Source organism: Bufo bufo, chromosome 1 (genome assembly GCF_905171765.1).
Source record: "Bufo bufo chromosome 1, aBufBuf1.1, whole genome shotgun sequence".
NCBI lineage: Eukaryota > Metazoa > Chordata > Amphibia > Anura > Bufonidae > Bufo > Bufo bufo.
In genome coordinates, this window is record NC_053389.1 from 146,265,287 (window position 1) to 146,291,759 (window position 26,473).

At 44.7% G+C, this 26,473-nt stretch overlaps 1 protein-coding gene across 1 annotated transcript; it reads right to left on the reverse strand.

The window, feature by feature from the left end:
* Positions 1–355: 355 nt before the first annotated feature.
* LOC120999347 (nicotinamide N-methyltransferase-like) lies at positions 356–25,214 on the reverse strand. Its single transcript, XM_040430218.1, has 3 exons — positions 25,049–25,214; positions 23,668–23,875; positions 356–955 (listed from the first exon to the last, which is right to left on the reverse strand). Exons 1-3 carry the CDS (start codon positions 25,197–25,199, stop codon positions 532–534), a joined length of 783 nt encoding a protein of 260 aa, XP_040286152.1. The 5' UTR covers positions 25,200–25,214; the 3' UTR covers positions 356–531.
* Between the last annotated feature and the right edge of the window lie 1,259 nt (positions 25,215–26,473).

Consider the following 26,473-nt stretch of genomic DNA (forward strand, 5'->3'; position numbering starts at 1 on the left):
CGGGACTTAAGAGTTCAATCAGCAATCAGTGACTGACAGCCTTTACTGTAAGACTGTGCACAGGGGCGTACCTAAAGGCTCATGGGCCCTGGTGCAAGAGTTCAGCTACGGTGCCCCCCTTCCCTCAGTGCTCTGTGGCCAGGGGCAGGGGAGCACAAAGCCTTCGTGCTGCCCAAGGCAAAAATTTAAACGGCACACCCCCAAGCTAAATTCTCAACCTAACCCCTTCCCTCCAGCCAGAGATGTGACGATCAATGACTTTCTATAATACTGGTGTCTTCTTATGTGACACAAGGGTCTTTTGGGCACCCTCAGGCTCCTGGGCCCGGTAGCGACTGCTACCTCTGCACCCCCTATAGCTACGCTCCTGACTGTGCATATATATATCAGCAGAAATGCTCCTGTTCTATAACATGCTGCCTGAAGATTGGATTGGATTTTCGATGTAACAGGTGGACATTCGAGTCTGTTTTAAAGTCTCACTTATAAACTGTTGACATACAGACCTTATTGATAAGTTTCAACTCAGCCCTACTTGTTTTTGTGAGCTACAATGAATATGACAGCTTTATAGTCACAAAGGTCACTCACAACTGTTCTCTGTTTAACCTTACAGCAATCAATGACAAACCCTTCTCCAGCTAAAGCATTTCTGGCAAACTCCTCATTATATGTGAGATAATGGACCTTGTGTTTCCCGACAGTGATATATGTGGTGTCTAAATCTCCAATTAATATGAGGTGCCCTCCAGGTTTCAGTAACTTAGCGCATTTCTTAAGATATCTGATGTAATCATCTTTGTCTTTGCTGATAACATCTAGGAGCCAAAGACTGATGAGACAATCGGCTAGCGGTAATACTATCGGATCCGTCAGATTTTCTTTTTGCAGGTTACATTTCACAACATGTTGCATTGTTGCTCTCACTTTGTCTTCTTTGTCCTGTTCCGGATGACTGACAGAAATGAGAAAATGAAGAAAGTGATTATCTTACAATCAACACAAAAAAGTCAGCATTAGAAATGAGTGAAATCATTCTAAACTAATTGGATTCGAAGCAGACTTTTTGGCGATTTGATTTGACTTGATCAATGCACCAAAATGGTGTTTATTGTTTTACTGAATCAAATTCAGTACACTTGTGAGGGTAACAGCAAAGGGAAGATGAAGGATCACATGACCCTGAGTGGGACCTTGGCATGTGAGCTTGCACTCAGCCTCAGTCATGTGTGAGGGAACATATTAATTGGTCTATTAAACACTATGTAAGGGTCCAACAGAAACAGCTTTTTGAACTCAGCCACTGATGTTATGAGACATGCCTTTCACAGGCACAGCTATTAGACACACATACATTGTAGGGTCTTAAAGGGATGGTGTTAGGAAGTGAGAAAATATATAGTGGTAAAAATAATGAATTTATTAATGGAGTGGCTTTTAGCACTATGGATAGGTTGAGTTAGTGTTGTGTGGGTCTCTTCTCTTCCAAAAACCTGTTTCAAATTTTCTACAGTTAATGTGTACAGATTAGAGATGAGCAAACCTTTTGAGATTCGGTTTGGTTCTGATTTGCTGATTTTTTTTTTTAAGTTTAGTTCGGACCTGAATCCATTTGGTCTGAACCAAGTGGCTACAATTGCCCTGGAAATTGGTATATACCACCCTCTAGTCTCCTAGGACTCAGAATTTATAGGAAAACATGTTATCTTGTATTGTTAAATTTATATGAATTTTACGTTTTTCTCTCCTCCCTCCCTAAGCTCTTGAATGCAGGTGAAACTCTAAAAATTAGAATATTGTGCAAAAGTCCATTTATTTCAGTAATGCAAATTAAAAGGAATTGCACTAATGCAGCTTAAAATTAGAATTTTGTGAAAAGGTTCAGAATTCTAGACTCAAAGTGTCACACTCTAGTCAGCTAATTAATCCATATCCCCTGAGCAAAGGGTACCTCAAAATTGTGACTTTGGGGTTTCATAAGCTGTGAGCCATAATCATCCAAATTATAACAAATAAAGGCTTGAAATATCTCGCTTTGCATGTAATGTGTCTATCTCATGTGTTAGTTTCACCTTTTAAGTTGCATTACTGAAATAAATTAACTTTGCACGATATTCAAATTTTTTGAGTTTCACCTGTACATAGCTGTGGGTAAATGCATGTTTTACAGTATTAACAAACAATGTGTTTAAAAACATACTGTGACACCGTATGTGTTATGCTTTTTCATATTCCAAAGCTTCCACAAAGTGTCCCCCTCGGGGAGGATTGGTGTTATAGGATTAAAAATCCCAAAATTATGCATTTATAGGGTTTGTAATGCTTGGAGGGCTAATTGTCTGAATAAAAAGTGGCTCCCTTTAAAATAGGAGCAACTGTACAGTGTGGATGTGGAAAGGGTAAGGTATTATAGGTATGTATATGCAATAGTAGCAACAGCAGAAGAAACTTAACATGGAACATCCAAGGCAGTCTGTGGGGATTAGTAGTAGTGATAGTAGTAGCAGTAGTAGTAATATTAGTGACAGATGCTTAACATTAATAATAGTGGCAGTAGAGGATTTGCAGCGAGAAATAGCAGATGTGGTGGTGGTGACAGCAGCCATATGGCACATGTTTTCAGGCAGGCCGACAGGCAGTTGCATGATGGAGGTAGCAGCAGCAGTGCATAACAAGATGGTATGAAGGCAACATAATGGTAGGCAGGAAGGCAGCCAGACAGCAGCAGCGGTAAGATAGGGCACCATCAGCAAGGCTAGAACTATTCATCAAATTGAGCCAAAGGAGTGTGGAAATCCTCCCAAATCCAGGCTTGGTTCTTTCTGACAAAATCGAAGTTTTGGATACTGGCGGAGGAAAACTTGCTCCATTTGGGTGTTAATAAACCCCCTGCAGAGCTGAAAACCCTCTCCAAGATAACACTGGAGGCTGGGCAAAAAAGAAGAACTGTGCCAGTTTGGGTCACTGTTCTAGTCTAGCCTACCCAGAAGTGCATGGGGTCAGGGAACAGGGTATTTGCCAGAGAAGGGCCAAACTGTATGTAGGCCTGAACCTGAGCATTGCGACAGGAGGTCTTGGCTTGTTAATTTGCCTCCACCTGGCATGGCACGTGAAAAAACTGCTCCATCATGTTGAGGAGACTGAAATAGCTACTGCTGTTTGTGGCTGAGGGAGGTGAGTGACTCTTACGGGGGATAGAGTGGCAGAGAGGGGCTCCCTTTTAGATGGACTAATGGCAGGAGGCTGCTTGTGAAAATCTGTGGTAAGCTACATACACTGTTCCTGGCAATACCATAATTTGGCCTCTCTTTCAGAGGGAGAAAAACATTTTGCTTTGATAGTGAGAATCTAAATGAATAACTATCCAGTAATTATCAGACTGCTTGATGTCAATTATATGCCTGTCAGGATAGGGGTCAGTATTGGGCCCTATTCCCTTCAATTATTAATAATCTTGTAGAAGCCTTGCACAGTAAAATATCAATTTTTGCAGTTGACACTAAACTGTATAAAGTAATTAACACGGAAGAGGACAGTATACTACTACAGAGGGATCTGGATAGATTGGGGGCTTGGGCAGATAAGTGGCAGATGAGGTTTATTTCTGACAATTGTAAGATTATGCACATGGGAAGGAATAATGCATGGGTAACACTGATATGGAAAAGGACCTAGGAATTTTAGTGAACAGCAAACTAAGCTGTAGAAACCAGTGTCAGGCAGCTGCTGCCAAGGCCAATAAGATAATGGGTTGCATCAAAAGAGGCATAGATGCCGTGATGAGAACGTAGTCCTACCACTTTACAAATCACTAGTCAGACCACACATGGAGTACTGTGTACAGTTCTGGGCTCCTGTGAACAAGGCAGACATAGCAGAGCTGGAGAGGGTTCAGAGGAGGGCAACTAAAATAACTGGAATGGGTGGACTACAGTACCCTGAAAGATTATCAAAATTAGGGTTATTCACTTTTAAAAAAAGATGACTCAGGGGAGAACTAATAACTATGTATAAATATATCAGGGGTCAATACAGAGATCTCTCCCATCATCTGTTTATCCCCAGGACTTTGACTGTGACGAGGGGACATCCTCTGCGTCTGGAGGAAAGAAGGTTTGTACACAAACATAGAAGAGTATTCTTTACGGTAAGAGCAGTAAAACTATGGAACTCTCTGCCTGAAGAGGTGGTGATGGTGAGTTCACTAAAAGAGTTCAAGAGGGGCCTGGATGTATTTCTGGAGTGTAATAATATTACAGGTTTTAGCAACTAGAGAGGGGTCGTTGATCCAGGGAGTTATTCTGATTGCATGGTTGGAGTTGGGAAGGATTATTTTCCCCCCTAAATTGGGGAAAATTGGCTTCTACTTCACAGGTTTTTTTTTTGCCTTCCTCTGGTACAACTTGCAGGATAACAGGTTGAACTGGATGGACAGATGTCTTTTTTCAGCCTTATAAACTATGTCACTATGTTACTATGTCAGCATGTAAGCAACCGAGCATACAGGTCACCAGTCTGGTCAGTGTGCCCGAGGAGCCTGTGGCTGGGGAGGAAGTGAGGTTGTTCATTCCACTGTTGTCCCTACTGGCAAATTTTGTGGCCTCTTCGAAGGGCTTCAGCACCCAACAGTCATCTCAGATGACCTGCCACTTACTGACCTCGAAACAACACATACCCCTTGCTGAGGTGGGGGTCTGGTGCATGACAAAATCATTCACAGCTTCCTGCTGCTTGTACAGATGCTCCGGCATATGCAATGTTGAATTCCAGCCCTTTGGAATGCTGTAGATTAAGTGGTGTAACCGCAGATGTTTTTGTCGCTGTAATTCCAAGAGTGCTGAAATGGGTTGGACAGTCTGAAATCCGTGGACAGTCACCTGGACATTACTAGCACCTTGCGAAAATCAGTCTACCTTATTAAAAAGCATTGCACAAGTAGATGTCATAAGCCATGCAGGGAGCATGTGTTATTTCCCCCAGGTTCAGCGGAGTCACGATGTTGTGGCTATTGTCACTGATTACCTTGCCCAGTTGGAGTTGGTGATGTAACAGCCAGTAGGATGTTGTGATAAACAACAGGGGAATTGGAGCAACGCTGTTCCCTGCTGCAGTTCCTGCCCAGGGGCGGACTGAGAACCCTCAGGGCCCCCGGGCAAAATAAATCAAGGGCCCCCATACAGGCCCTACCCATGTTCTGCTGCAAGCCCCACCCTTGTCCCGCCTCCATGCCCCGCCTCCAGCCACACCCTACACAATCTTTAATAAGATTTCAAAGTTAAAGCGACACAAAAGGCCCCCAGACCACTTCAGCTCATTGAAGTGGTCTGGGTACAGTGTCCCTTTTGCAAATCGAGTTGCAATGTTCTAGAGAAACTGCATTGTTTACGTTCCAGCAATAAGTCAGCCTCTAGTGCAGTGATGTCGAACCTTTTAGAGGCAGAGTGCCCAAACTGCAACCAAAAACCCACTTATTTATCGTAAAGTGCCAACACGGCAATTTAACCTGAATACTATAGTTCAATATAGTATATATTCCATGTACTTTATCATTTAGCTATTAAAGCCTGCCTACATTCAGTGCCCTGCCTGCGCTGTTCATAGTGCGCCCTGCACTGATAAATGGCAGGAAAAGTCGAAGGCATATTGGAACACCTTAGACTTTTTTCACAGTGCGGGTGCCCACAGAAAGGGCTCTGAGTGCCGTCTCTGGCACCCGTGCCATAGGTTCGCCATCACTGCTCTAGTGGCTGGCAGCCACCTGAGGGCTTCCTGGATTAAAACAGACCTTTGGTCTGGTATCTGATGCTGGACGTCCTCACACTCTGCATGATGACCTCCAGGGTCAGATTTTTCCCTATAGGAAAGCATTGATTCAATGCTTTCGTATGGGGTGATCTAATCTCAGCGTCCATTAGTGAGCCTCTGTTAGAAACAGTCCCCTCCACCTTGTACTTCTTCCACTGATCTGCTACTTGCGGGCTACGTGGGCATGAGTTCAGTCACTTCGGCGCGTGATCCCGCGAGACCCGTGACCTACAGCGGCGGGTCTCGCGGGATCACGCGCTGTAGGACGGGATTGGGCACCGAAGTGACTGAACTCATGCCCGCGCAGCCCACAAGTAGCGGAACAATTACAAGAGGGGTGGGGAATAGCCAAATTAAAAAATATTTTGAACCAAAAGGTGTGCTTTTGGTGGGTTTTGAACTAATGGTGGTCTGTGGATGACACTGTTGTGGGGGCTCTGTGGATGGCACTGTTGTGGGGGCTCTGTGGATGGCACTGTTGTGGGGGCTCTGTGGATGGCACTGTTGTGGGGGCTCAGTGGATGGCACTGTTGTTTGGGCTCTGTGGATGGCACTGTGGGTGACACATATATAGCACCTTATGCTATATATGTGTCATCCACAGATCCCCCATAACAGTGTCCCTGTGAGTGAATGACCCCCAATACAGGGTCTGGGGGCCGGCATCTGGTGTTGTAATGGCAGCGGGGCCCGGTGCAGTCACTGTATTCTATCGCACCGGGCCCCGCTCACTGTAATACTAATTTTCATATGTGAACAAGAACAAGAGAAATCCTCTGCGATCCTCTCCCTCTCTGTACTCACAAACTCAGTAGCAGGCAGGCCGGGCGGCAGCGCAACTCACTGACGTCACGCGCCTGCTCCTCCCACTTTATGAATGAAGCAGGTGGAGCAGGCGCGTGACGTCAGTGAGTTACGCTGCTGCCCGGCCTGCCTGCTACTGTGTTTGTGAGTACAGAGAGGGAGAGGATGGCAGAGGATTTCTCTTCTTGTTCACATATGAAAATTAGTATTACAGTGAGCGGGGCCCGATGCGATAGAATACAATGAGTGCACCGGGCCCCGCTGCCATTACCACCATTACCAGGCCAGCATAACACATTGCTATTCTGCGGCGGGCCCCCATCCAGACCGGGCCCTCGGACCATGTCCGAAGTGCCCGACCGGTCAGTCCGCCCCTGTTCCTGCCCATAACAGCTGCTCCAGGTGTCCATTGTGGCTTGAACCTTGCCGCATAACGAGAATCCTAAAGAGTGGCCCAGGTTCTCTGCCTTGTGATAGCAGACTCTACTAAATGGTATGGCAGTAAGTGCACCATCAGCAGCTTGGCAAGGTGGGGGTTTAGCTCATAGACAAACTAATTGCTGGTCCAGGATAGTTTTTTAATGGCCACACATTCCGTTATGGATGTTTAACGATGGAGCGTAGGACATAGATGAGGAGTCTGAGTAGGAGAAGAAAAAGCTGATGATGATGACAAGGACACTGCATTCCTTGGGAATGTGGGATGGCTGCCAAAAAGAAGACCAGGAGAAGGAGGACAGACTTATTCTGATCGTGAATGCTGGCCAGTTGTATTTTTCCAAAGTACTGTAGATGGTCATACCACCTCATGTGCTGCCATAAAGCTATGATACATATGCTTGTGTTTGAACTGCCGATTGTAATCTTGCAGATCTTATACATGGCTGAGGTTTTGGAAGTTGCTCGCACAGAGCTAGTGGAAGCCGAACTTGGCTTAGGCCTATCACATTTTGCTCTTAAACCAAAAGTATTAGCAGCCTCACTAGTTTCAGAGCAGATAAAAAAAAACTGTTATTTTGGAGGTTTGGCTGTACATTGCCTGCACTCTATAGAGATCCAGGGTATTGGAGCTGCAATTCTTATTTTGGCTACCAGGCCAAAATAAGAAATTAGCAATTCAGCTATCATCATGGTTCTTTATGAAACATGATTATATTGATTAATAAAAATTGGCTACAAAAACATAAAAAATAAAAAAATATAAAAATTTAAATCACCCCCCTTTCCATAGAATAAAAAAATAAATACATAAATTAAAAAAAATCTAAATATCATAGGAATTACCGCATCCGAAAATGTCCGTTCTATTAAAATATAAAATTAATTCTCAATAAGGTGAATGCCGCAACGGAAAAAAGGGTCAAAATGGCAGAGTATCACAAAAAATGAGGCCCACACAGCTCAGTAGACATAGCTATAAAAAAAAGGTATGGGGGTCAGAATATGGTGATATAAATTTTTTTTTTTTTCTAAGTTTTCATTTATTTTTACACTATTTAGACATAAAAACCTATACATATGTGGTATCGTTGTAATCATACTGACCCAGAGAATTGTGGTATCGTTGTAATTAGGGATGAGCGAACCCGAACTGTATAGTTCGGGTTCGTACCGAATTTTGGGGTGTCCGTGACACGGACCCGAACCCGAACATTTTCGTAAAAGTCCGGGTTCGGGTTCGGTGTTCGGCGCTTTCTTGGCGCTTTTTGAAAGGCTGCAAAGCAGCCAATCAACAAGCATCATACTACTTGCCCCAAGAGGCCATCACAGCCTTGCCTACTATTGGCATGGCTGTGATTGGCCGGTGCAGCATGTGACCCAGCCTCTATATAAGCTTGGGTCACGTAGCGCTGCACGTCACTCTGCTGATTCAAGCATAGGGAGAGGTTGCTGCTGCGACGTTAGGGCGAGATTAGGCAGATTAACTCCTCCAAAAGACTTAATTCAGTGATCGATCTCCAGCTGTGGATCATTGAAGTGCTAATATTGAATTGCTCACTTTTTTTAGGCTGCCCAGAGCGTTTTTATATCACTTTTTTCTGGGGTGATCGGCGGCCATTTTGTGGCTTGTGGTGCGCCAGCACAAGCTACCACCAAGTGCATTTAACCATCAATAGTGTGGTTATTTTTTGCTATATCCTACATCAGCTGCAGGCTGAGCCTGTGTCACCGAAGTGCATTTAACCATCAACAGTGTGGTTATTTTTTGGCCATATACTACATCAGGTGCAGGCTGAGCCTGTGTCACCCAAGTGCATTTAACCATCAACAGTGTGGTTATTTTTTGGCCATATACTACATCAGGTGCAGGCTGAGCCTGTGTCACCCAAGTGCATTTAACCATCAACAGTGTGGTTATTTTTTGGCCATATACTACATCAGGTGCAGGCTGAGCCTGTGTCACCCAAGTGCATTTAACCATCAATAGTGTGGTTATTTTTTGGCCATATACTACATCAGGGGCAAGTTGAGCCTGTCACCCAGCGCCTAAAAAATAGACCTGACATTTATATTCCTCCAAATCAGTACTGTTTTAGCTGGTCAAGTTATTTGTAGTGACCGTAAAAGCACAGTTTTTGTTCTGGGTTGAAAAACTATTCCCAAATTTGCCATTCTCAAAATTAGTAGTTTCTGCTATATCAGGCCTACTTTAAATCTATCCCAAAAAGGATATCTTAAATTGAAGGTGCTGATAGTGTCATTCTGAAAAACTTAACACACACGCTACCGTGCAGATAAAAGTCTAATTCTGTGATTAAAGGTATATCTGTCACACAGCGCGTAAAAAATAGGCCTGACATTTCTATTCCTCCAAATCAGTACAGTTTTAGCTGGTCAAGTTTTATATTTTTTTTATTTTATTTTATTTTATTTTACAAAAGAAACATAGAATAAATACATAGCCAATTAATAATCACTTTAGTGTATAGTATATATAAATATATCACATATCACGACCGTGTACATAGCATAGAAAAACATAAGCATTCCCATAACAACCCCCCCCCCCCCCCCCAATGGCTGTCGTTCCCCTCAGTTCAGTCAAAAAAAGGCGCGAAACACAAATAGGTTATTTCTACGTGGCTCTGCGTGCATCTCTCCGATTCCTTTCAATCTCTTCATATATTTTAATTTGCTGAAAGTATAAAGCCCACTCCCTTGACGAGGGCGGGGCGGCAGCGCCCCAACACCTGACCAGTATGACCTTTGCTACCATCAATCCTCTCATCCAGATCCGTCTGACATACGAGGGAACTTCTGTTTCTGAGCCAAAATCAGCTCCAAAGCAAATGGACATAATTCGCATTCACATATCCGCATTTAGGGCAACAACAAACCCGATCCCTATTCTGGGGAAATTTTCCCTGGGTTTTAGGGGTATAATACAGTCTATGGAGAATCTTAAATTGGATTAATCTATGAGCACTGGAAACTGTCGCCCTTCTCACGTTCCTATAGATAGTGGACCACTGTAGAGGGGAGCAATTCAGCTCTTGTTCCCATCTACTTGGGCTTTTAAAAGGCGTTACAGTTGCCAGTGCTCTACGAAATTTAGCATATAAGCTAGATAGCTTCACCTTCACATCCCTCTGGGCATCACAGTAATCAAAGAAAATATTCTCTTGTGGAAAAATAAGGCCCCTGTTCCTAGAGGCTTCAAATATATGTTTCAAACGTGCATACATAAATAAGTCTAGTGATGAACTATCGGTTAAACCAAATTCTGAAAATGACTTAAAATGACCTAAATAAAATAAGTGAGACACCCTACTGATGCCTTTACGTGTCCAATAACCAAATTCAGTAATTTTACAAAATTCCTCTAGCCCCTCGTTCCTCCACAAAGGGGTAAAAACAAGCGGGCCGGGAACTTTAAGTATTTCTTTTAACCTATTCCACACCCTCTGTAGTGAATAAGGGATCAACAACGACTTCCTCATTCCCATAATCCCTGTTTCCAAACATGCAAAAATATTATCTATTGGCTTATTAATAACTTTATTCAGAAAACGTATAAGTAGGTTCTCTTTCCCATTACAACACCGTTGAATCTGTGCACATAAATAATAACCCTGAAAGAAGGGAAATGAAAGCCCACCATCCACCTCCGACAAGCATAAATATCTCTGCTTTATACGCACCCTCTTTCTGCCCCAGATTAGGTCATTAATAGAGGTCTCCAATCTGTGGAAGAAGATGTCATCAATCCAAATAGGAGAGGCACAAATTGGGAACAGAACCATAGGCAAAATAATCATTCTAATCAATGCGTTTCGATCTATCTGTGCCAGATTCAATTTGCGCCAAGCGCCAACCTTGGTCCTAACTTTATCTAAAACTGGGGCCAGATTAAGCTCGTAGAACCTGCTTATTGGAATCCCAATCTTAACCCCCAAATAATCCAAGGTATCATCAGGGGCCAAAACTCGAACTCGCGTCCCTACATCTAGAGCTTTCCGGCTCAGCGGGAGGAGCAATGACTTTATCCAATTAATCATATACCCTGATAATTTACCATACTGTTCTATTACCTCTATAACATGTGGGAGGATTTTATAACCCTGATCCAAGAACAGAATCACGTCGTCTGCGTATAGACTTATTTTGTCGCTCACTCCCGCGAGCCCAAAGCCCTCTATAGATTTATCAAGACGAATCCGACAAGCCAGCGGTTCAATAAAAAGCGCGAAGAGGAGAGGAGACAGGGGGCAACCCTGTCTCATCCCTCTCCGCATCATAACAGGAGAGGAACCGATACCATTAATCTTAATGTATGCAACCGGCTGTTCGTATAACATTTGAGTCATTTCCAAGAAGGGTTTCCCAAAACCAAAACCAGACATTGTACCCCAAAGAAAAGTCCACTCCATCCTGTCAAACGCCTTTGCGGCATCTAATGACAGGACGGAGTGGTCCGCACTGCCTCCTACAGACAGATTCAAATATACCCTATTTATACTTGTATGAATTTGTCGACCCGGGATAAAGCCCGTCTGGTCGGGATGCACCAGACTGGCTATAACCCTCTTCAAGCGAGTAGCAAGGATTTTTGCATAAAACTTATAGTCGGTGTTTAGGAGCGATATAGGTCTATATGACCCCACATCGCATGGGTCCTTATCCTTCTTCAAGACCATGACAATCACGGCTTCCCTAAATGAAGGGGGTAAAGAACCAAATGCACAGGATTCATTAAAAACCCGAAGGAGGATAGGCAAGAGTGATTTAGCATGATACCTATAGATTTCAAATGGCAGGCCATCTAAACCGGGAGATGAACTATACTTTAGGGCCGGGAGAATCTCCTGAAGTTCCTCCAAAAGAATGGGGGAATCCAACATTTTACTGCCTTCAATAGATAGCTGGGAGAGCGATAGTTGTTGAAGATAATAATCAATGTCAGAACGACTAACCACAGACTCAGATTTATATAGAGTAGAGTAATATTTCACAAATTCCTCTCTAATCTCCTCTACTGATCTCACTCCAATTCCCTGTGAATTCCTAATCTCTTTTATAGAAGTGTCCTCTCTCTGATTGGCCACCAACCGAGCCAAAAACCTACCCGTTTTACCAGACTCGCAAAAACGATTTTGGCCCTGAAACAAAAGCTTGTGTTGTGCCTTTTTATATAAAAGTGTCTTAAGCTGAAAGTTAGCCTCCTTTATTCGGGTGATAAGTTGCTCGCTATGGCAAACAATCAGTGCAGCACGTAGGCTCCTTATTAAGTCTGTGAGTTCTTTCTCCCTTCGTCGTGCTTCCTTTCTAAATCTATGGATCTTATTAAAGTACAAACCCCGAATGTGGGCCTTCAACGCGTCCCACACAAAATGTATATGTGTCGAACCAACGTTGAAGCCCCAGAACTCCTGAATATCCTGATCTACTCGGGACTGCTCCCCAATCACCTCAAACCAATGCGGGTTCAATTTAAAAGTTCTTCCGGAGGGTAAATCCTCCGTAAACGCAATCAGAACTGGGGAATGATCCGAAATTCCGTGCGGTTCATACCTCATCCTCAGGACGCGGCCGCACAGATCCCGACTTGCGAAGGCCAAGTCAATACGGGACATAGACCCGTATGAATGGCTAAAGCAAGAAAAGATTTTTTTGTTGCCATAGAGGTGGCGCCAGATATCCACCAGCGCCAGCTCCTGGCACACAGCGATCAAAGGAGATCCGCTGCGGCCTCGCCCGGATGCAGAGGAAAACCGATCCAACTCAGGGTCCAGTACTGCATTGAAATCACCTGCCACCAATAAGGCACATTGATTTTTAGAAGTTATATATTGGGCTAGATGAGAGAAAACCGTTGGTTTAAATGGCGGGGGGACATAGATGAAGGCCAATATCACCTCCTGCCCTTTCCAGAACCCATGAAGAAATACATATCTCCCTTCTTTATCAATGATACTATCTAGTGGTTGGAAATCCAGCCCACGATGAATATATACACTAACACCTCTTGCATAAGAAGAATAGCAGGCATGATACTCAAAAGAAGCCCATTTCCTTTTCAGTGTAAAGATCCTATCTTCTATTGCATGGGTCTCTAGTAGTGCCACGATCGCAGGCAAATGACGGACCACAAGATCAAATACCACCGTCCTCTTCACTCTATCTCCCAACCCTCTCACATTCCAACATAGAATGTTACCTACCATAAGAAGTACAAGGAAGTAGCCCCCCTCTCAGCGGAGAGGCCTGCACAGCCACGAGAAAAGAGAGAACGACAGTCAATCCCACCCTCAAACCCACCCCCAAAACACCCCCCTGCATGGTTGACAGGCCATAGTACAATACCCATCAACCTCTCACCTTCCACCCAGGTACCCGTCATAGCTGCGAGCTAGGTGGTTAGTTAGTCCCCCACAGAAAAGAATAGAGTATAGATACCCACAGCTAAATCACGGCCGTATAGCTATGGTTTTCACAAAAGAGATCAGGCCCTTAACAGGTTACCAAAGATCAGATTTATATATCCCCTAAACAAGAATGATGTCTCTAGTTCCAAAGACAATATTGAAGTGTCCAGAAATTTTGTCCAGAAATTTTCCAATTGCCAGTCCATCCATAAGAAAGAAGGCAGGGGCCAGGACTATAGGGCGAAGGGGGTCTTTTATTCCTTATATAGTCCTCTATACCTTATGGAAAGAGGGGGGGGGGTTAGTTCACCAAACAGCGGAGCCGCAGACTCCAGCGGGCACCGCAGCTGCCACAGGGAATAAACCCAAAGCTCACGGCGGGCACAGCTGCCCACAAAACCTATTAACAGTAATACCGCAGTAGGTTAGGGGACACCATCCCACTACCACCCCTCACCCGCTCCAAGAGCCAGAAAATTCTCAAGTCATTGTTTCAGGGATGTTGAAAAGCACCCCATGCCACCTGCGTCCGGCCCCGAAAGCCCACCGCCCCCAGAGGAGTCGAGATCCCGATTTAACTAATATCCTGCAAGCCCCGGTATCTTACCAGCTCCGATACCCGGCACCTCCCAGGCAGCCAGAGAGAAACCAGCTGATCACAACGAGGTGTATCGGGCAAGCCGCGATAGCCTGGCAGCACAGAACAGAGCGCAGCTCCAGCAGCTCCAGCACCTGGCGCCCAGCAGATCCACAGCGACGGAGCACCACACGACCGGTCCCAGCAGCAGGAACACCGTAGGAAGTCAGAGCAATCGGCCCTCAGCGTTCGGCATCCCCCCGAAGGATCGATATTCAGCGGAGGCTCACCACAGGCACCAGCAGCCGGCTGACTCCCCTCCAGAGCATCTGGGCTCCGCTAACCAGGTCTGATCAGGGGGCGGCGTTCTTTAGGATCCCGGCACCACATCGAGGAAATCGGCAGAGCGCAGCGATGAGGCGGTGAGGCAGAGAGAGAGGAGAGGGCGGCCAGAGGCGGAGCGCGGCACGCCTACGTCATGCCGCTACGCTAAGTTATATTTAGTGACCGTAAAAGCACAGTTTTTGTTCTGGGTTGAAAAACTATTCCCAAATTTGCCATTCTCAAAATTTATAGTTTCTGCTATATCAGGCCTACTTTAAATCTATCCCAAAAAGGATATCTTATATTCAAGGTGCTGATAGTGTCATTCTGAAAAACTTAACACACACGCTACCATCCAGATACAAGTCTAATTCTGTGATTAAAGGTATATCTGTCACACAGCGTGTAAAAAATAGGCCTGACATTTCTATTCCTCCAAATCAGTACAGTTTTAGCTGGTCAAGTTATATTTAGTGACCGTAAAAGCACAGTTTTTGTTCTGGGTTGAAAAACTATTCCCAAATTTGCCATTCTCAAAATTAGCAGTTTCTGCTATCTCAGGCCTACTTTAAATCTATCCCAAAAAGGATATCTTAGATTGAAGGTGCTGATAGTGTCATTCTTAAAAACTTAACACACATGCTACCGTGCAGATACAAGTCTAATTTTGTGATTAAAGGTATATCTGTCACACAGCGCGTAAAAAATAGGCCTCACATTTCTATTCAACCAAATCTGTACTGTTTTAGCTGGTCAAATTATTTGTAGTGACCGTAAAAGCACAGTTTTTGTTCTGGGTTGAAAAACTATTCCCAAATTTTCCATTCTCAAAATTAGTAGTTTCTGCTATATCAGGCCTACTTTAAATCTATCCCAAAAAGGATATCTTAGATTGAAGGTGCTGATAGTGTCATTCTGAAAAACTTAACACACACGCTAGCGTGCAGATACAAGTCTAATTCTGTGATTAAAGGTATATCTGTCACACAGCGCGTAAAAAATAGGCCTCACATTTCTATTCAACCAAATCTGTACTGTTTTAGCTGGTCAAATTATTTGTAGTGACTGTAAAAGCACAGTTTTTGTTCTGGGTTGAAAAACTATTCCCAAATTTTCCATTCTCAAAATTAGTAGTTTCTGCTATATCAGGCCTACTTTAAATCTATCCCAAAAAGGATATCTTAGATTGAAGGTGCTGATAGTGTCATTCTGAAAAACTTAACACACACGCTACCGTGCAGATACAAGTCTAATTCTGTGATTAAAGGTATATCTGTCACACAGCGCGTAAAAAATAGGCCTTACATTTCTATTCAACCAAATCTGTACTGTTTTAGCTGGTCAAATTAGTTGTAGTGACCCATAAAGCACAGTTTTTGTTCTGGGTTGAAAAAGTATTCCCAAATTTGCCATTTTCAAAATTGTGGTGAACGGGAACAATGAGGAAAACATCTAATAAGGGACGCGGACGCGGACGTGGACATGGTCGTGGTGGCGTTAGTGGACCCTATGGTGCTGGGAGAGGACGTGGCCGTTCTGCCACAGCCACACGTCCTAGTGTACCAACTACCTCAGGTCCCAGTAGCCGCCAGAATTTACAGGGATATTTGGTGGGGCCCAATGCCGTTCTAAGGATGGTAAGGCCTGAGCAGGTACAGGCATTAGTCAATTGGGTGGCCGACAGTGCATCCAGCACGTTCACATTATCTCCCACCCAGTCTTCTGCAGAAAGCGCACAGATGGCGCATGAAAACCAAGCCCATCAGTCTGTCACATCACCCCCATGCATATCAGGGAAACTGTCTGAGCCTCAAGTTATGCAGCAGTCTCTTATGCTGTTTGAAGACTCTGCTGCCAGGGTTTCCCAAGGGCATCCACCTAGCCCTTCCCCAGGGGTGGAAGAGATAGAATGCACTAACGCACAACCACTTATGTTTCCTGATGATGAGGACATGGGAATACCACCTCAGCACGTCTCTGATGATGATGAAACACAGGTGCCAACTGCTGCGTCTTTCTGCAGTGTGCAGACTGAACAGGAGGTCAGGGAGGAAGACTGGGTGGAAGACGATGCAGGGGACGATGAGGTCCTAGACCCCACATGGAATGAAGGTCGTGCCACTGACTTTCAGAATTCGGAGGAAGAGGCAGTGGTGAGACCGAGCCAACAACGTAGCAAAAGACAAAGAGGGAGCAGTGGGCAAAATCAGAACACCCGCCTTAAGAGACTCCGCCTGCTACTGACCGCCGCCATCTGGGACCGAGCACCCCAAAGGCAGCTTCAAGGAGTTCCCTGGCATGGCACTTCTTTAAACAATGTGCTGACGACAAGACCCGAGTGGTTTGCACGCTGTGCCATCAGAGCCTGAAGCGAGGCATTAACGTTCTGAAACTTAGCACAACCTGCATGACCAGGCACCTGCATGCAAAGCATGAACTGCAGTGGAGTAAACACCTTAAAAACAAAGAAGTCACTCAGGCTCCCCCTGCTACCTCTTCTGCTGCTGCCGCATCGGCCTCTTCTGCTGCTGCCGCCGCCTCGGCCTCTTCCTCCGCCTCTGGAGGAACGTTGGCACCTGCCGCCCAGCAAACATGGGATGTACATCCAACACCACTACCTGCGTCACCAAGCATCTCAACCATGTCACACGGCAGCGTTCAGCTCTCCATCTCACAAACATTTGAGAGAAAGCATAAATTCCCACCTAGCCACCCTCGATCCCTGGCCCTGAATGCCAGCATTTCTAAACTACTGGCCTATGAAATGCTGTCATTTAGGCTGGTGGACACAGACAGCTTCAAACAGCTCATGTCGCTTGCTGTCCCACAGTATGTTGTTCCCAGCCGCCACTACTTCTCCAAGAGAGCCGTGCCTTCCCTGCACAACCAAGTGTCCGATAAAATCAAGTGTGCACTGCGCAACGCCATCTGTGGCAAGGTCCACCTAACCACAGATACGTGGACCAGTAAGCACGGCCAGGGACGCTATATCTCCCTAACTGCACACTGGGTAAATGTAGTGGCGGCTGGGCCCCAGGCGGAGAGCTGTTTGGCGCACATCCTTCCGCCGCCAAGGATCGCAGGGCAACATTCTTTGCCTCCTGTCTCCTCCTCCTCCTACTCAGCTTCCTCCTCCTCTTCTTCCACCTGCTATTCCAGTCAGCCACACACCTTCACCACCAACTTCAGCACAGCCCGGGGTAAACGTCAGCATGCCGTATTGAAACTCATATGTTTGGGGGACAGGCCCCACACCGCACAGGAGTTGTGGCGGGGTATAGAACAACAGACCGACGAGTGGTTGCTGCCGGTGAGCCTCAAGCCCGGCCTGGTGGTCTGCGATAATGGGCGAAATCTCGTTGCTGCTCTGGGACTAGCCGGTTTGACGCACATCCCTTGCCTGGTGCATGTGCCGAATTTGGTGGTGCAGAAGTTCATTCGCAACTACCCCGACATGTCAGAGCTGCTGCATAAAGTGCGGGCCGTCTGTTCGCGCTTTCGGCGTTCACACCCTGCCGCTGCACGCCTGTCTGCGCTACAGCGTAACATCGGCCTTCCCGCTCACCGCCTCATATGCGACGTGCCCACCAGGTGGAACTCCACCTTGCACATGCTGGACAGACTGTGCGAGCAGCAGCAGGCCATAGTGGAGTTTCAGCTGCAGCCCGCACGGGTCAGTCGCACTGCGGAACAGCACCAATTCACCACCAATGACTGGGCCTCCATGCGAGACCTGTGTGCCCTGTTGCGCTGTTTCGAGTACTCCACCAACATGGCCAGTGGCGATGACGCCGTAATCAGCGTTACAATACCACTTCTATGTCTCCTTGAGAAAACACTTAGGGCGATGATGGAAGAGGAGGTGGCCCAGGAGGAAGAGGAGGAAGAGGGGTCATTTTTAGCACTTTCAGGCCAGTCTCTTCGAAGTGACTCAGAGGGAGGTTTTTTGCAACAGCAGAGGCCAGGTACAAATGTGGCCAGACAGGGCCCACTACTGGAGGACGAGGAAAACGAGGATGAGGAGGAGGTGGAAGAGGATGAGGATGAAGCATGTTCACAGCGGGGTGGCACCCAAAGCAGCTCGGGCCCATCACTGGTGCGTGGCTGGGGGGAAACACAGGACGATGACGATACGCCTCCCACAGAGGACAGCTTGTCCTTACCTCTGGGCAGCCTGGCACACATGAGCGACTAAATGCTGCAGTGCCTGCGCAACGACAGCAGAGTTGCCCACATTTTAACGTGTGCAGACTACTGGGTTGCCACCCTGCTGGATCCCCGGTACAAAGACAATGTGCCCACCTTACTTCCTACACTGGAGCGTGATAGGAAGATGCGCGAGTACAAGCGCACGTTGGTAGACGCGCTACTGAGAGCATTCCCAAATGTCACAGGGGAACCAGTGGAAGCCCAAGGCGAAGGCAGAGGAGGAGCAAGAGGTCGCCAATGCAGCTGTGTCACGGCCAGCTCCTCTGAGGGCAGGGTTAGCATGGCAGAGATGTGGAAAAGTTTTGTCACCACGCCACAGCTAACTGCACCACCACCTGATACGGAACGTGTTAGCAGGAGGCAACATTTCACTAACATGGTGGAACAGTACCTGTGCACACCCCTCCACGTACTGACTGATGGTTCGGCCCCATTCAACTTCTGGGTTTCCAAATTGTCCACGTAGCCAGAGCTAGCCTTTTATGCCTTAGAGGTGCTGGCCTGCCCGGCGGCCAGCGTTTTGTCTGAACGTGTATTCAGCATGGCAGGGGGCGTCATTACAGACAAAGGCAGCCGCCTGTCTACAGCCAATGTGGACAAGCTGACGTTCATAAAAATGAACCAGGCATGGATCCCACAGGAACTGTCCATCCCTTGTGCAGATTAGACATTAACTACCTCCCCTTAACAATATATTATTGTACTCCAGGGAACTTCCTCATTTAATCCTATTTTTATTTTCATTTTACCATTATAGTGCGGGGCAACCCAAAGTTGAATGAACCTCTCCTCTGTCTGGGTGCCGGGGCCTTAATATGTGACAGTGGCCTGTTCCAGTGGTGGGTGACGTGAAGCCTGATTCTCTGCTATGACATGAAGACTGATTCTCTGCTGACATGAAGCCTGAATCTCTGTTACGGGACCTCTCTCCTCTGCCTGGGTGCCTGGGCCTAAATATGTGACAGTGGCCTGTTCCAGTGGTGGGTGACGTGAAGCCTGATTCTCTGCTATGACATGAAGACTGATTCTGTGCTGACATGAAGCCAGATTCTCTGTTACGGGACCTCTCTCCTCTGTCTGGGTGCCGGGGCCTAAATATGTGACAGTGGCCTGTTCCAGTGGTGGGTGACGTGAAGCCTGATTCTCTGCTATGACATGAAGACTGATTCTCTGCTGACATGAAGCCTGAATCTCTGTTACGGGACCTCTCTCCTCTGCCTGGGCCTAAATATGTGACAGTGGCCTGTTCCAGTGGTGGGTGACGTGAAGCCTGATTCTCTGCTATGACATGAAGACTGATTCTCTGCTGACATGAAGCCTGAATCTCTGTTATGGGACCTCTCTCCTCTGCCTGGGTGCCTGGGCCTAAATATGTGACAGTGGCCTGTTCCAGTGGTGGGTGACGTGAAGCCTGATTCTCTGCTATGACATGAAGACTGATTCTCTGCTGACATGAAGCCTGAATCTCTGTTATGGGACCTCTCTCCTCTGCCTGGGTGCCTAAGCCTAAATATGTGACAGTGGCCTGTTCCAGTGGTGGGTGACGTGAAGCCTGATTCTCTGCTATGACATGAAGACTGATTCTCTGCTGACATGAAGCCTGAATCTCTGTTATGGGACCTCTCTCCTCTGCCTGGGTGCCTGGGCCTAAATATGTGACAGTGGCCTGTTCCAGTGGTGGGTGACGTGAAGCCTGATTCTCTGCTATGACATGAAGACTGATTCTCTGCTGACATGAAGCCTGAATCTCTGTTATGGGACCTCTCTCCTCTGCCTGGGTGCCTGGGCCTAAATATGTGACAGTGGCCTGTTCCAGTGGTGGGTGACGTGAAGCCTGATTCTCTGCTATGACATGAAGACTGATTCTCTGCTGACATGAAGCCAGATTCTCTGTTACGGGACCTCTCTCCTCTGCCTGGGTGCCGGGCCTAAATATGTGACAGTGGCCTGTTCCAGTGGTGGGTGACGTGAAGCCTGATTCTCTGCTATGACATGAAGACTGATTCTCTGCTGACATGAAGCCAGATTCTCTGTTACGGGACCTCTCTCCTCTGTCTGGGTGCCGGGGCCTAAATATGTGACAGTGGCCTGTTCCAGTGGTGGTGACGTGAAGCCTGATTCTCTGCTATGACATGAAGACTGATTCTGTGCTGACATGAAGCCAGATTCTCTGTTACGGGACCTCTCTCCTCTGTCTGGGTGCCGGGGCCTAAATATGTGACAGTGGCCTGTTCCAGTGGTCGGTGACGTGAAGCCTGATTCTCTGCTATGACATGAAGACTGATTCTCTGCTGACATGAAGCCTGAATCTCTGTTATGGGACCTCTCTCCTCTGCCTGGGTGCCTGGGCCTAAATATGTGACAGTGGCCTGTTCCAGTGGTGGGTGACGTGAAGCCTGATTCTCTGCTATGACATGAAGACTGATTCTCTGCTGACATGAAGCCTGAATCTCTGTTATGGGACCTCTCTCCTCTGCCTGGGTGCCTGGGGCCTAAATATGTGACAGTGGCCTGTTCCAGTGGTGGGTGACGTGAAGCCTGATTCTCTGCTATGACATGAAGACTGATTCTCTGCTGACATGAAGCCTGAATCTCTGTTATGGGACCTCTCTCCTCTGCCTGGGTGCCTGGGCCTAAATATGTGACAGTGGCCTGTTCCAGTGGTGGGTGACGTGAAGCCTGATTCTCTGCTATGACATGAAGACTGATTCTCTGCTGACATGAAGCCTGAATCTCTGTTACGGGACCTCTCTCCTCTGCCTGGGTGCCTGGGCCTAAATATGTGACAGTGGCCTGTTCCAGTGGTGGGTGACGTGAAGCCTGATTCTCTGCTATGACATGAAGTCTGATTCTCTGCTGACATGAAGCCAGATTCTCTGCTATGGCATGAAGAGACTGATTCTCTGCTGACATGAAGTCAGATTCTCTGCTATGGCATGAAGAGACTGATTCTCTGCTGACGTGAAGCCTGATTTTCTGCTATGGGACCTCTGTCCAATTGATATTGGTTAATTTTTTTTAATTTTTTTTTTATTTTAATTCATTTCCCTATCCACATTTGTTTGCAGGGGATTTACCTACATGTTGCTGCCTTTTGCAGCCCTCTAGCTCTTTCCTGGGCTGTTTTGCAGCCTTTTTAGTGCCGAAAAGTTTGGGTCCCCATTGACTTCAATGGGGTTCAGGTTCGGGACGAAGTTCGGGTCGGGTTCGGATCCCGAACCCGAACATTTCCGGGAAGTTCGGCCGAACTTCTCGAACCCGAACATCCAGGTGTTCGCTCAACTCTAGTTGTAATCATACTGACCCAGAGAATTAAGGGCACAGGTCAGTTTTGCCACAAAGGGAACAACGTAGGGAGAAAACTTGTAAAACAGTGAAGGAATTGCGTTTTTTTCTAATTCCACCCAATTTTAATTTTTTCCCACTAGAAGAATTAGAAATTACAACTTATTCCGCAAAAAAAAAACCTCATATGGATATGTGAACGGGAAAAATAAAAAAGCTACGGCTCCAGGAAGATAGCTCCAGGGAAGAAAAATTTAAAAGCAAAAACGAAAAAAAAAACTCTGGTATCCAAGGGGTTAAAACATGCATTGCACATTTGTTTTGCTATTTTTCGCAAAACAAAAATAACCTTTAAGCAGTCTGGAGATGCTCTGTCCCATAATTTGTACTATTATGTCATGTGTTGTCACTGAGAGTTAAAACATTACCCTCTGGATTGTAAAACACGTGTTAAACATGTATATTGCTATCCCCCCCAAAGAAAAAAAAAAAAAGATTCACAGATTTCAGACTATTATTTCATGTGTTCTCACTGAGAGAACACTATCTTCTGTATGATAAAATACCTGTTGTCAATTGTGCTGAGCTTATTCCTCCTCACCAACACTTGGAAAAAAATGCTGTAATTCTGTTCAAAAGGGAAAAAAATAAAATGTTCTGGTATGTAGCTCCTTTTGAGATTTTTCAGCAGCTGCCCCTGTGCTCTACCTAGCACACCCAGCCTCAGCCCCTCACTCCTAACTTCCTGGCTTAAAGCTTTCCCTGCCTTCCCCTATTTTGCACAATTATTCTTCTGTCTAGCCTTTCCATAAACAGTCCCCGACACTAGAATAGTAGCTTGATTGTGACTGCATACTGTCCTTATGATCATTTTCTGTCAGACACTTTAAAGACCCATCCACCCTCATTCATAGCCCAAAACAGACTAATGTTCAGCTTGTTTTTCAAGGGCACCTCCCAGGCTTCTGCAGCATTGATTGAATTATCTAGGCTGTCTGTTAGCCTGTGAGCCAATGAGGGCAAGTGCCCCTCCACTTCACCTTAGGGTCATGTGATGTGAGTACCCTTCTTCTTCCTCCTTTGTTTTTTTTCCCATCGAGGTGCAGCAAAATGGCACTGTGTGCTGTTTTTACTGGAATTGCTTAAAAACGAAGCTGAAAAGCTTTGGGTTCATTTGGAAACTTTAGGAAGTTCGTAATGACCCGATTCATTACAAACTGAATCACTTATCTCTAGTACAAATGAATATATTTTCAACGTGGATTATGTCATAGACATTACACAGTTACTCCTTTTTCATTCCAAACACCTGTTGCAAATTTTCTACAGTTAATTTTAATTTCTACAGTTAAGTGCACAAATAAGCTTATTTTGCTGTATCACGAACATGTGATATGTGCCATACACAACTTTTCAGGACAATCTGAGCATTTTTGATTCGGGTTGAATTCATTAGTACCCAAATCAAATCTTTTGAACAATTCAGACCTTGAACGAATTTCAAGAGAATTGCTGATTTCTATTGGTTTCCATTACTGGAGGAAAAGTTTGAATTCAATCAAAGCTGGTGTACTAAGTATCCAGTTTATTGTTCCAACAGAAGGAACTATATGGATGAAAATATTTAATGGAGTAAGTAAATATAGATGATTCAGAATAGATGAGAAATTTGATTTGAATATAATATAGGTAGAAGTATACAGCCTAAACATTTCCTAGATATGCTACATATTTTTAGTACAGTATCTACAATGACAATGATAGTGGGTTTCCCCTATATTTGCATAAATTCTTCACCTTTTTCCTTCAATGTCTGCATGAAGTTTCACAGCATGACTCCAATCAAATGCTCCTGTACGTGTGTCGACCCATCTTTTCAGCTCCATGATGCATCGATCACTGACCTTCAGCACTATGATATATTTGAAAAACTCACAGGCTGTATACAGATGATGAACCAGTGAACCCATGGTGAGGTCAATCAAGATATCTCCTTTAATATGACCTGCAAAAATTTTTTGTATTAACATATCTAATATGTTAAACGTATAAAGAAGTTGTGGATGAACAGTGACTCACATTACGTCTATATGTGGCAAAATATGTTTTTTTTTACCAATTAAAAGTAGTAAACCATAATAAAACATACCTAAAAAAATATATAAAAATGTGTGTCACTATATTTGTATCAATCAGTAAAATACAGTTAACATATAATTTATACCACAGAGTAAGTTTTTGTTTAAATGAAATAAAAAAACAACCGCCCCCTCCAAATGTACATTTATTATTTTTTTCTACCCCTTCCGCCCCCCCAAAAAAAACAATGTTGGAAATTTTTCAGTTCATTTTTTGCATTTTAAAACGGTTTTATAAGAAATAAGATTGCTTATTAACATACAAAGATTATTACTACATGGAACATTACTCACAAATTACTACTAACTACTAAACCATGCTGTATTTTCCATCATATTCATAGTCAATTATTTAAAATCCAAAAAGATACTGTGATGTTAATAATGAAATGTTCTTAAAATGGTTTTCCTATCTCAGACAATGGGGGCATATAGCTAGAATATGCCCTATTGTCTGATAGGTGTGGGTCCCACCTTTGGGACCTGCACCTACACCGAGAACGGAGTCCTGAAAGTTGTGGAGGGCACACTGCGCATGCGCAGCCACCTTCCAATCATTTATATGGGGCTGCTGAAAATAGTGCTGGCTCGGCTATTTCCGTCGGCCCTATAGAAATGTATGGGAGCAGTGGCCACGCAAGCGCATTGCGCACTCATTCATACTGTGGGGAGAGCGCTTGGTGGTGGCCGGCCCCGGGGAAACACAGGGTCCTCCAGCCACCACCTTCCCTGCTCCATTCTCGGTGTAGGTGCAGGTCCCAGAGGTGGTATCCACACCTATCAGACAATGGGGGCATATCCTAGTGATATGCCCCATTGTCTCATATGGGAATATCCCTTTAATGTTGCAGGAATTGAAAATGTTCTACAATAAAAGTAATAAAGAAGGAATGAAACTCTGGGACCTGCACCTATCAAACAATGGGGGCATATCCTAGCGATGTGTCTCAGACGTCCCTTTAATGTTGCAGGAATTACAAATGTTCTACACTAAAAGTAAAAAAAGAAATACAATTTATTAAGTATGGAAAAAGACTTACCTGATGCAAAGGTTTTTGTAAGATTTTCAATTGGAAATAACAAGGAATCCTCTGCAAAGACCATGTCGTCCTTATTTGAAACATAATTTTCCAGATATTGTCTCGAATCGAAATCATGTAAATGATAGAACTTGTGGGTACTGGAATCCATTGTTAAATCTTTTGTCACAGATGGTTTCACACCTTCTACACTGACGTTCTAGGTTTTGAATTTTCTGGATTAGATTTGCAGTTTATATAACCAAGAATTACTTGTCAGGTCATACATGTTTCATGAGACAGTCATGGGAACATTTGCAATAATAAATTTGAAAAATTATGTAACTAAGGATTACTTATCACATCATGAGTTGTTATTTTCACTAGACAGTGACAGGAATATGTGGTATAATAGATTCACATTAGAGATGAGCAAACCTTTTAAGATTCGCTTGGTTTCAGGTTAGCTGAATTTTTTTGTTTGGACACGAAACAATTTTGAGAGAGAGAGAGACAAGGATACTGTGTATAAATAAACATGCTAAAGATAAGCAAATCAATTTGATCAATTTAACCCCTTAAGGACCTTGCCATTTTTAGTGTCACTTTATGTGGTAATAAAGTAAGTATGCTTTTACTTATCCAAGCCATTCTGTGACTGTTTTCTAGTCACATATTGTAATTCATGACAGTGGTAAATTTGAGTCAAAATATTTAATTTTTATTTATAAAAAATACAAAATTTACCAAAAATGGAGAAAAATTCACAATTTTCAAAATTTCAATTTCTCTGCTTTTAAAACAGATAGTGATACCTCCTAAAATAGTTATTACTTTAGATTTCCCATATATCTACTTCATGTTTTGATCATTTTATAAATGCAATTTTTTGGGGGGACGTTAGAAGGCTTAGAAGTTTAGAAGCAAAACCCACTTTTTAATGACCAGTTCAGATCTGAAGTCACTTTGTGAGGCTTACATAATAGAAACCACCCATATTGCCCCATTTTAGAAACTACACCCCTCTAGGTATTCAAAACTGATTTTACAAACTTTGTTAACCCCTTTAGGTGTTTCACAAGAACTAAAGGAAAATGTAGATGAAATTTCAGAATTTCACTTTTTTAGCAGATTTTTCATTTGAATCCATTTTTTTTCCGCTAACAAAGCAAGGGTTAACAGCCAAACAAAACTTAATATTTATTGCTCTGATCGTGTAGTTTACAGAAACACCACATATGTGGTCTTAAACTGCTGTACAGGCATATGGCAGGGGGCGCAGAAGGAAAGGAATGCCATATGGTTTTTGGAGGGCAGATATCACTGGGATAATTCTAAGTTGCCATGTCAAATTTGAAGACCCCCTGATATACCCCTAGAGTAGAAACAAACAAAAAAAGACCCCATTTTGGAAACTACGGGATAAGGTGTCAGTTTTGTTGGCAC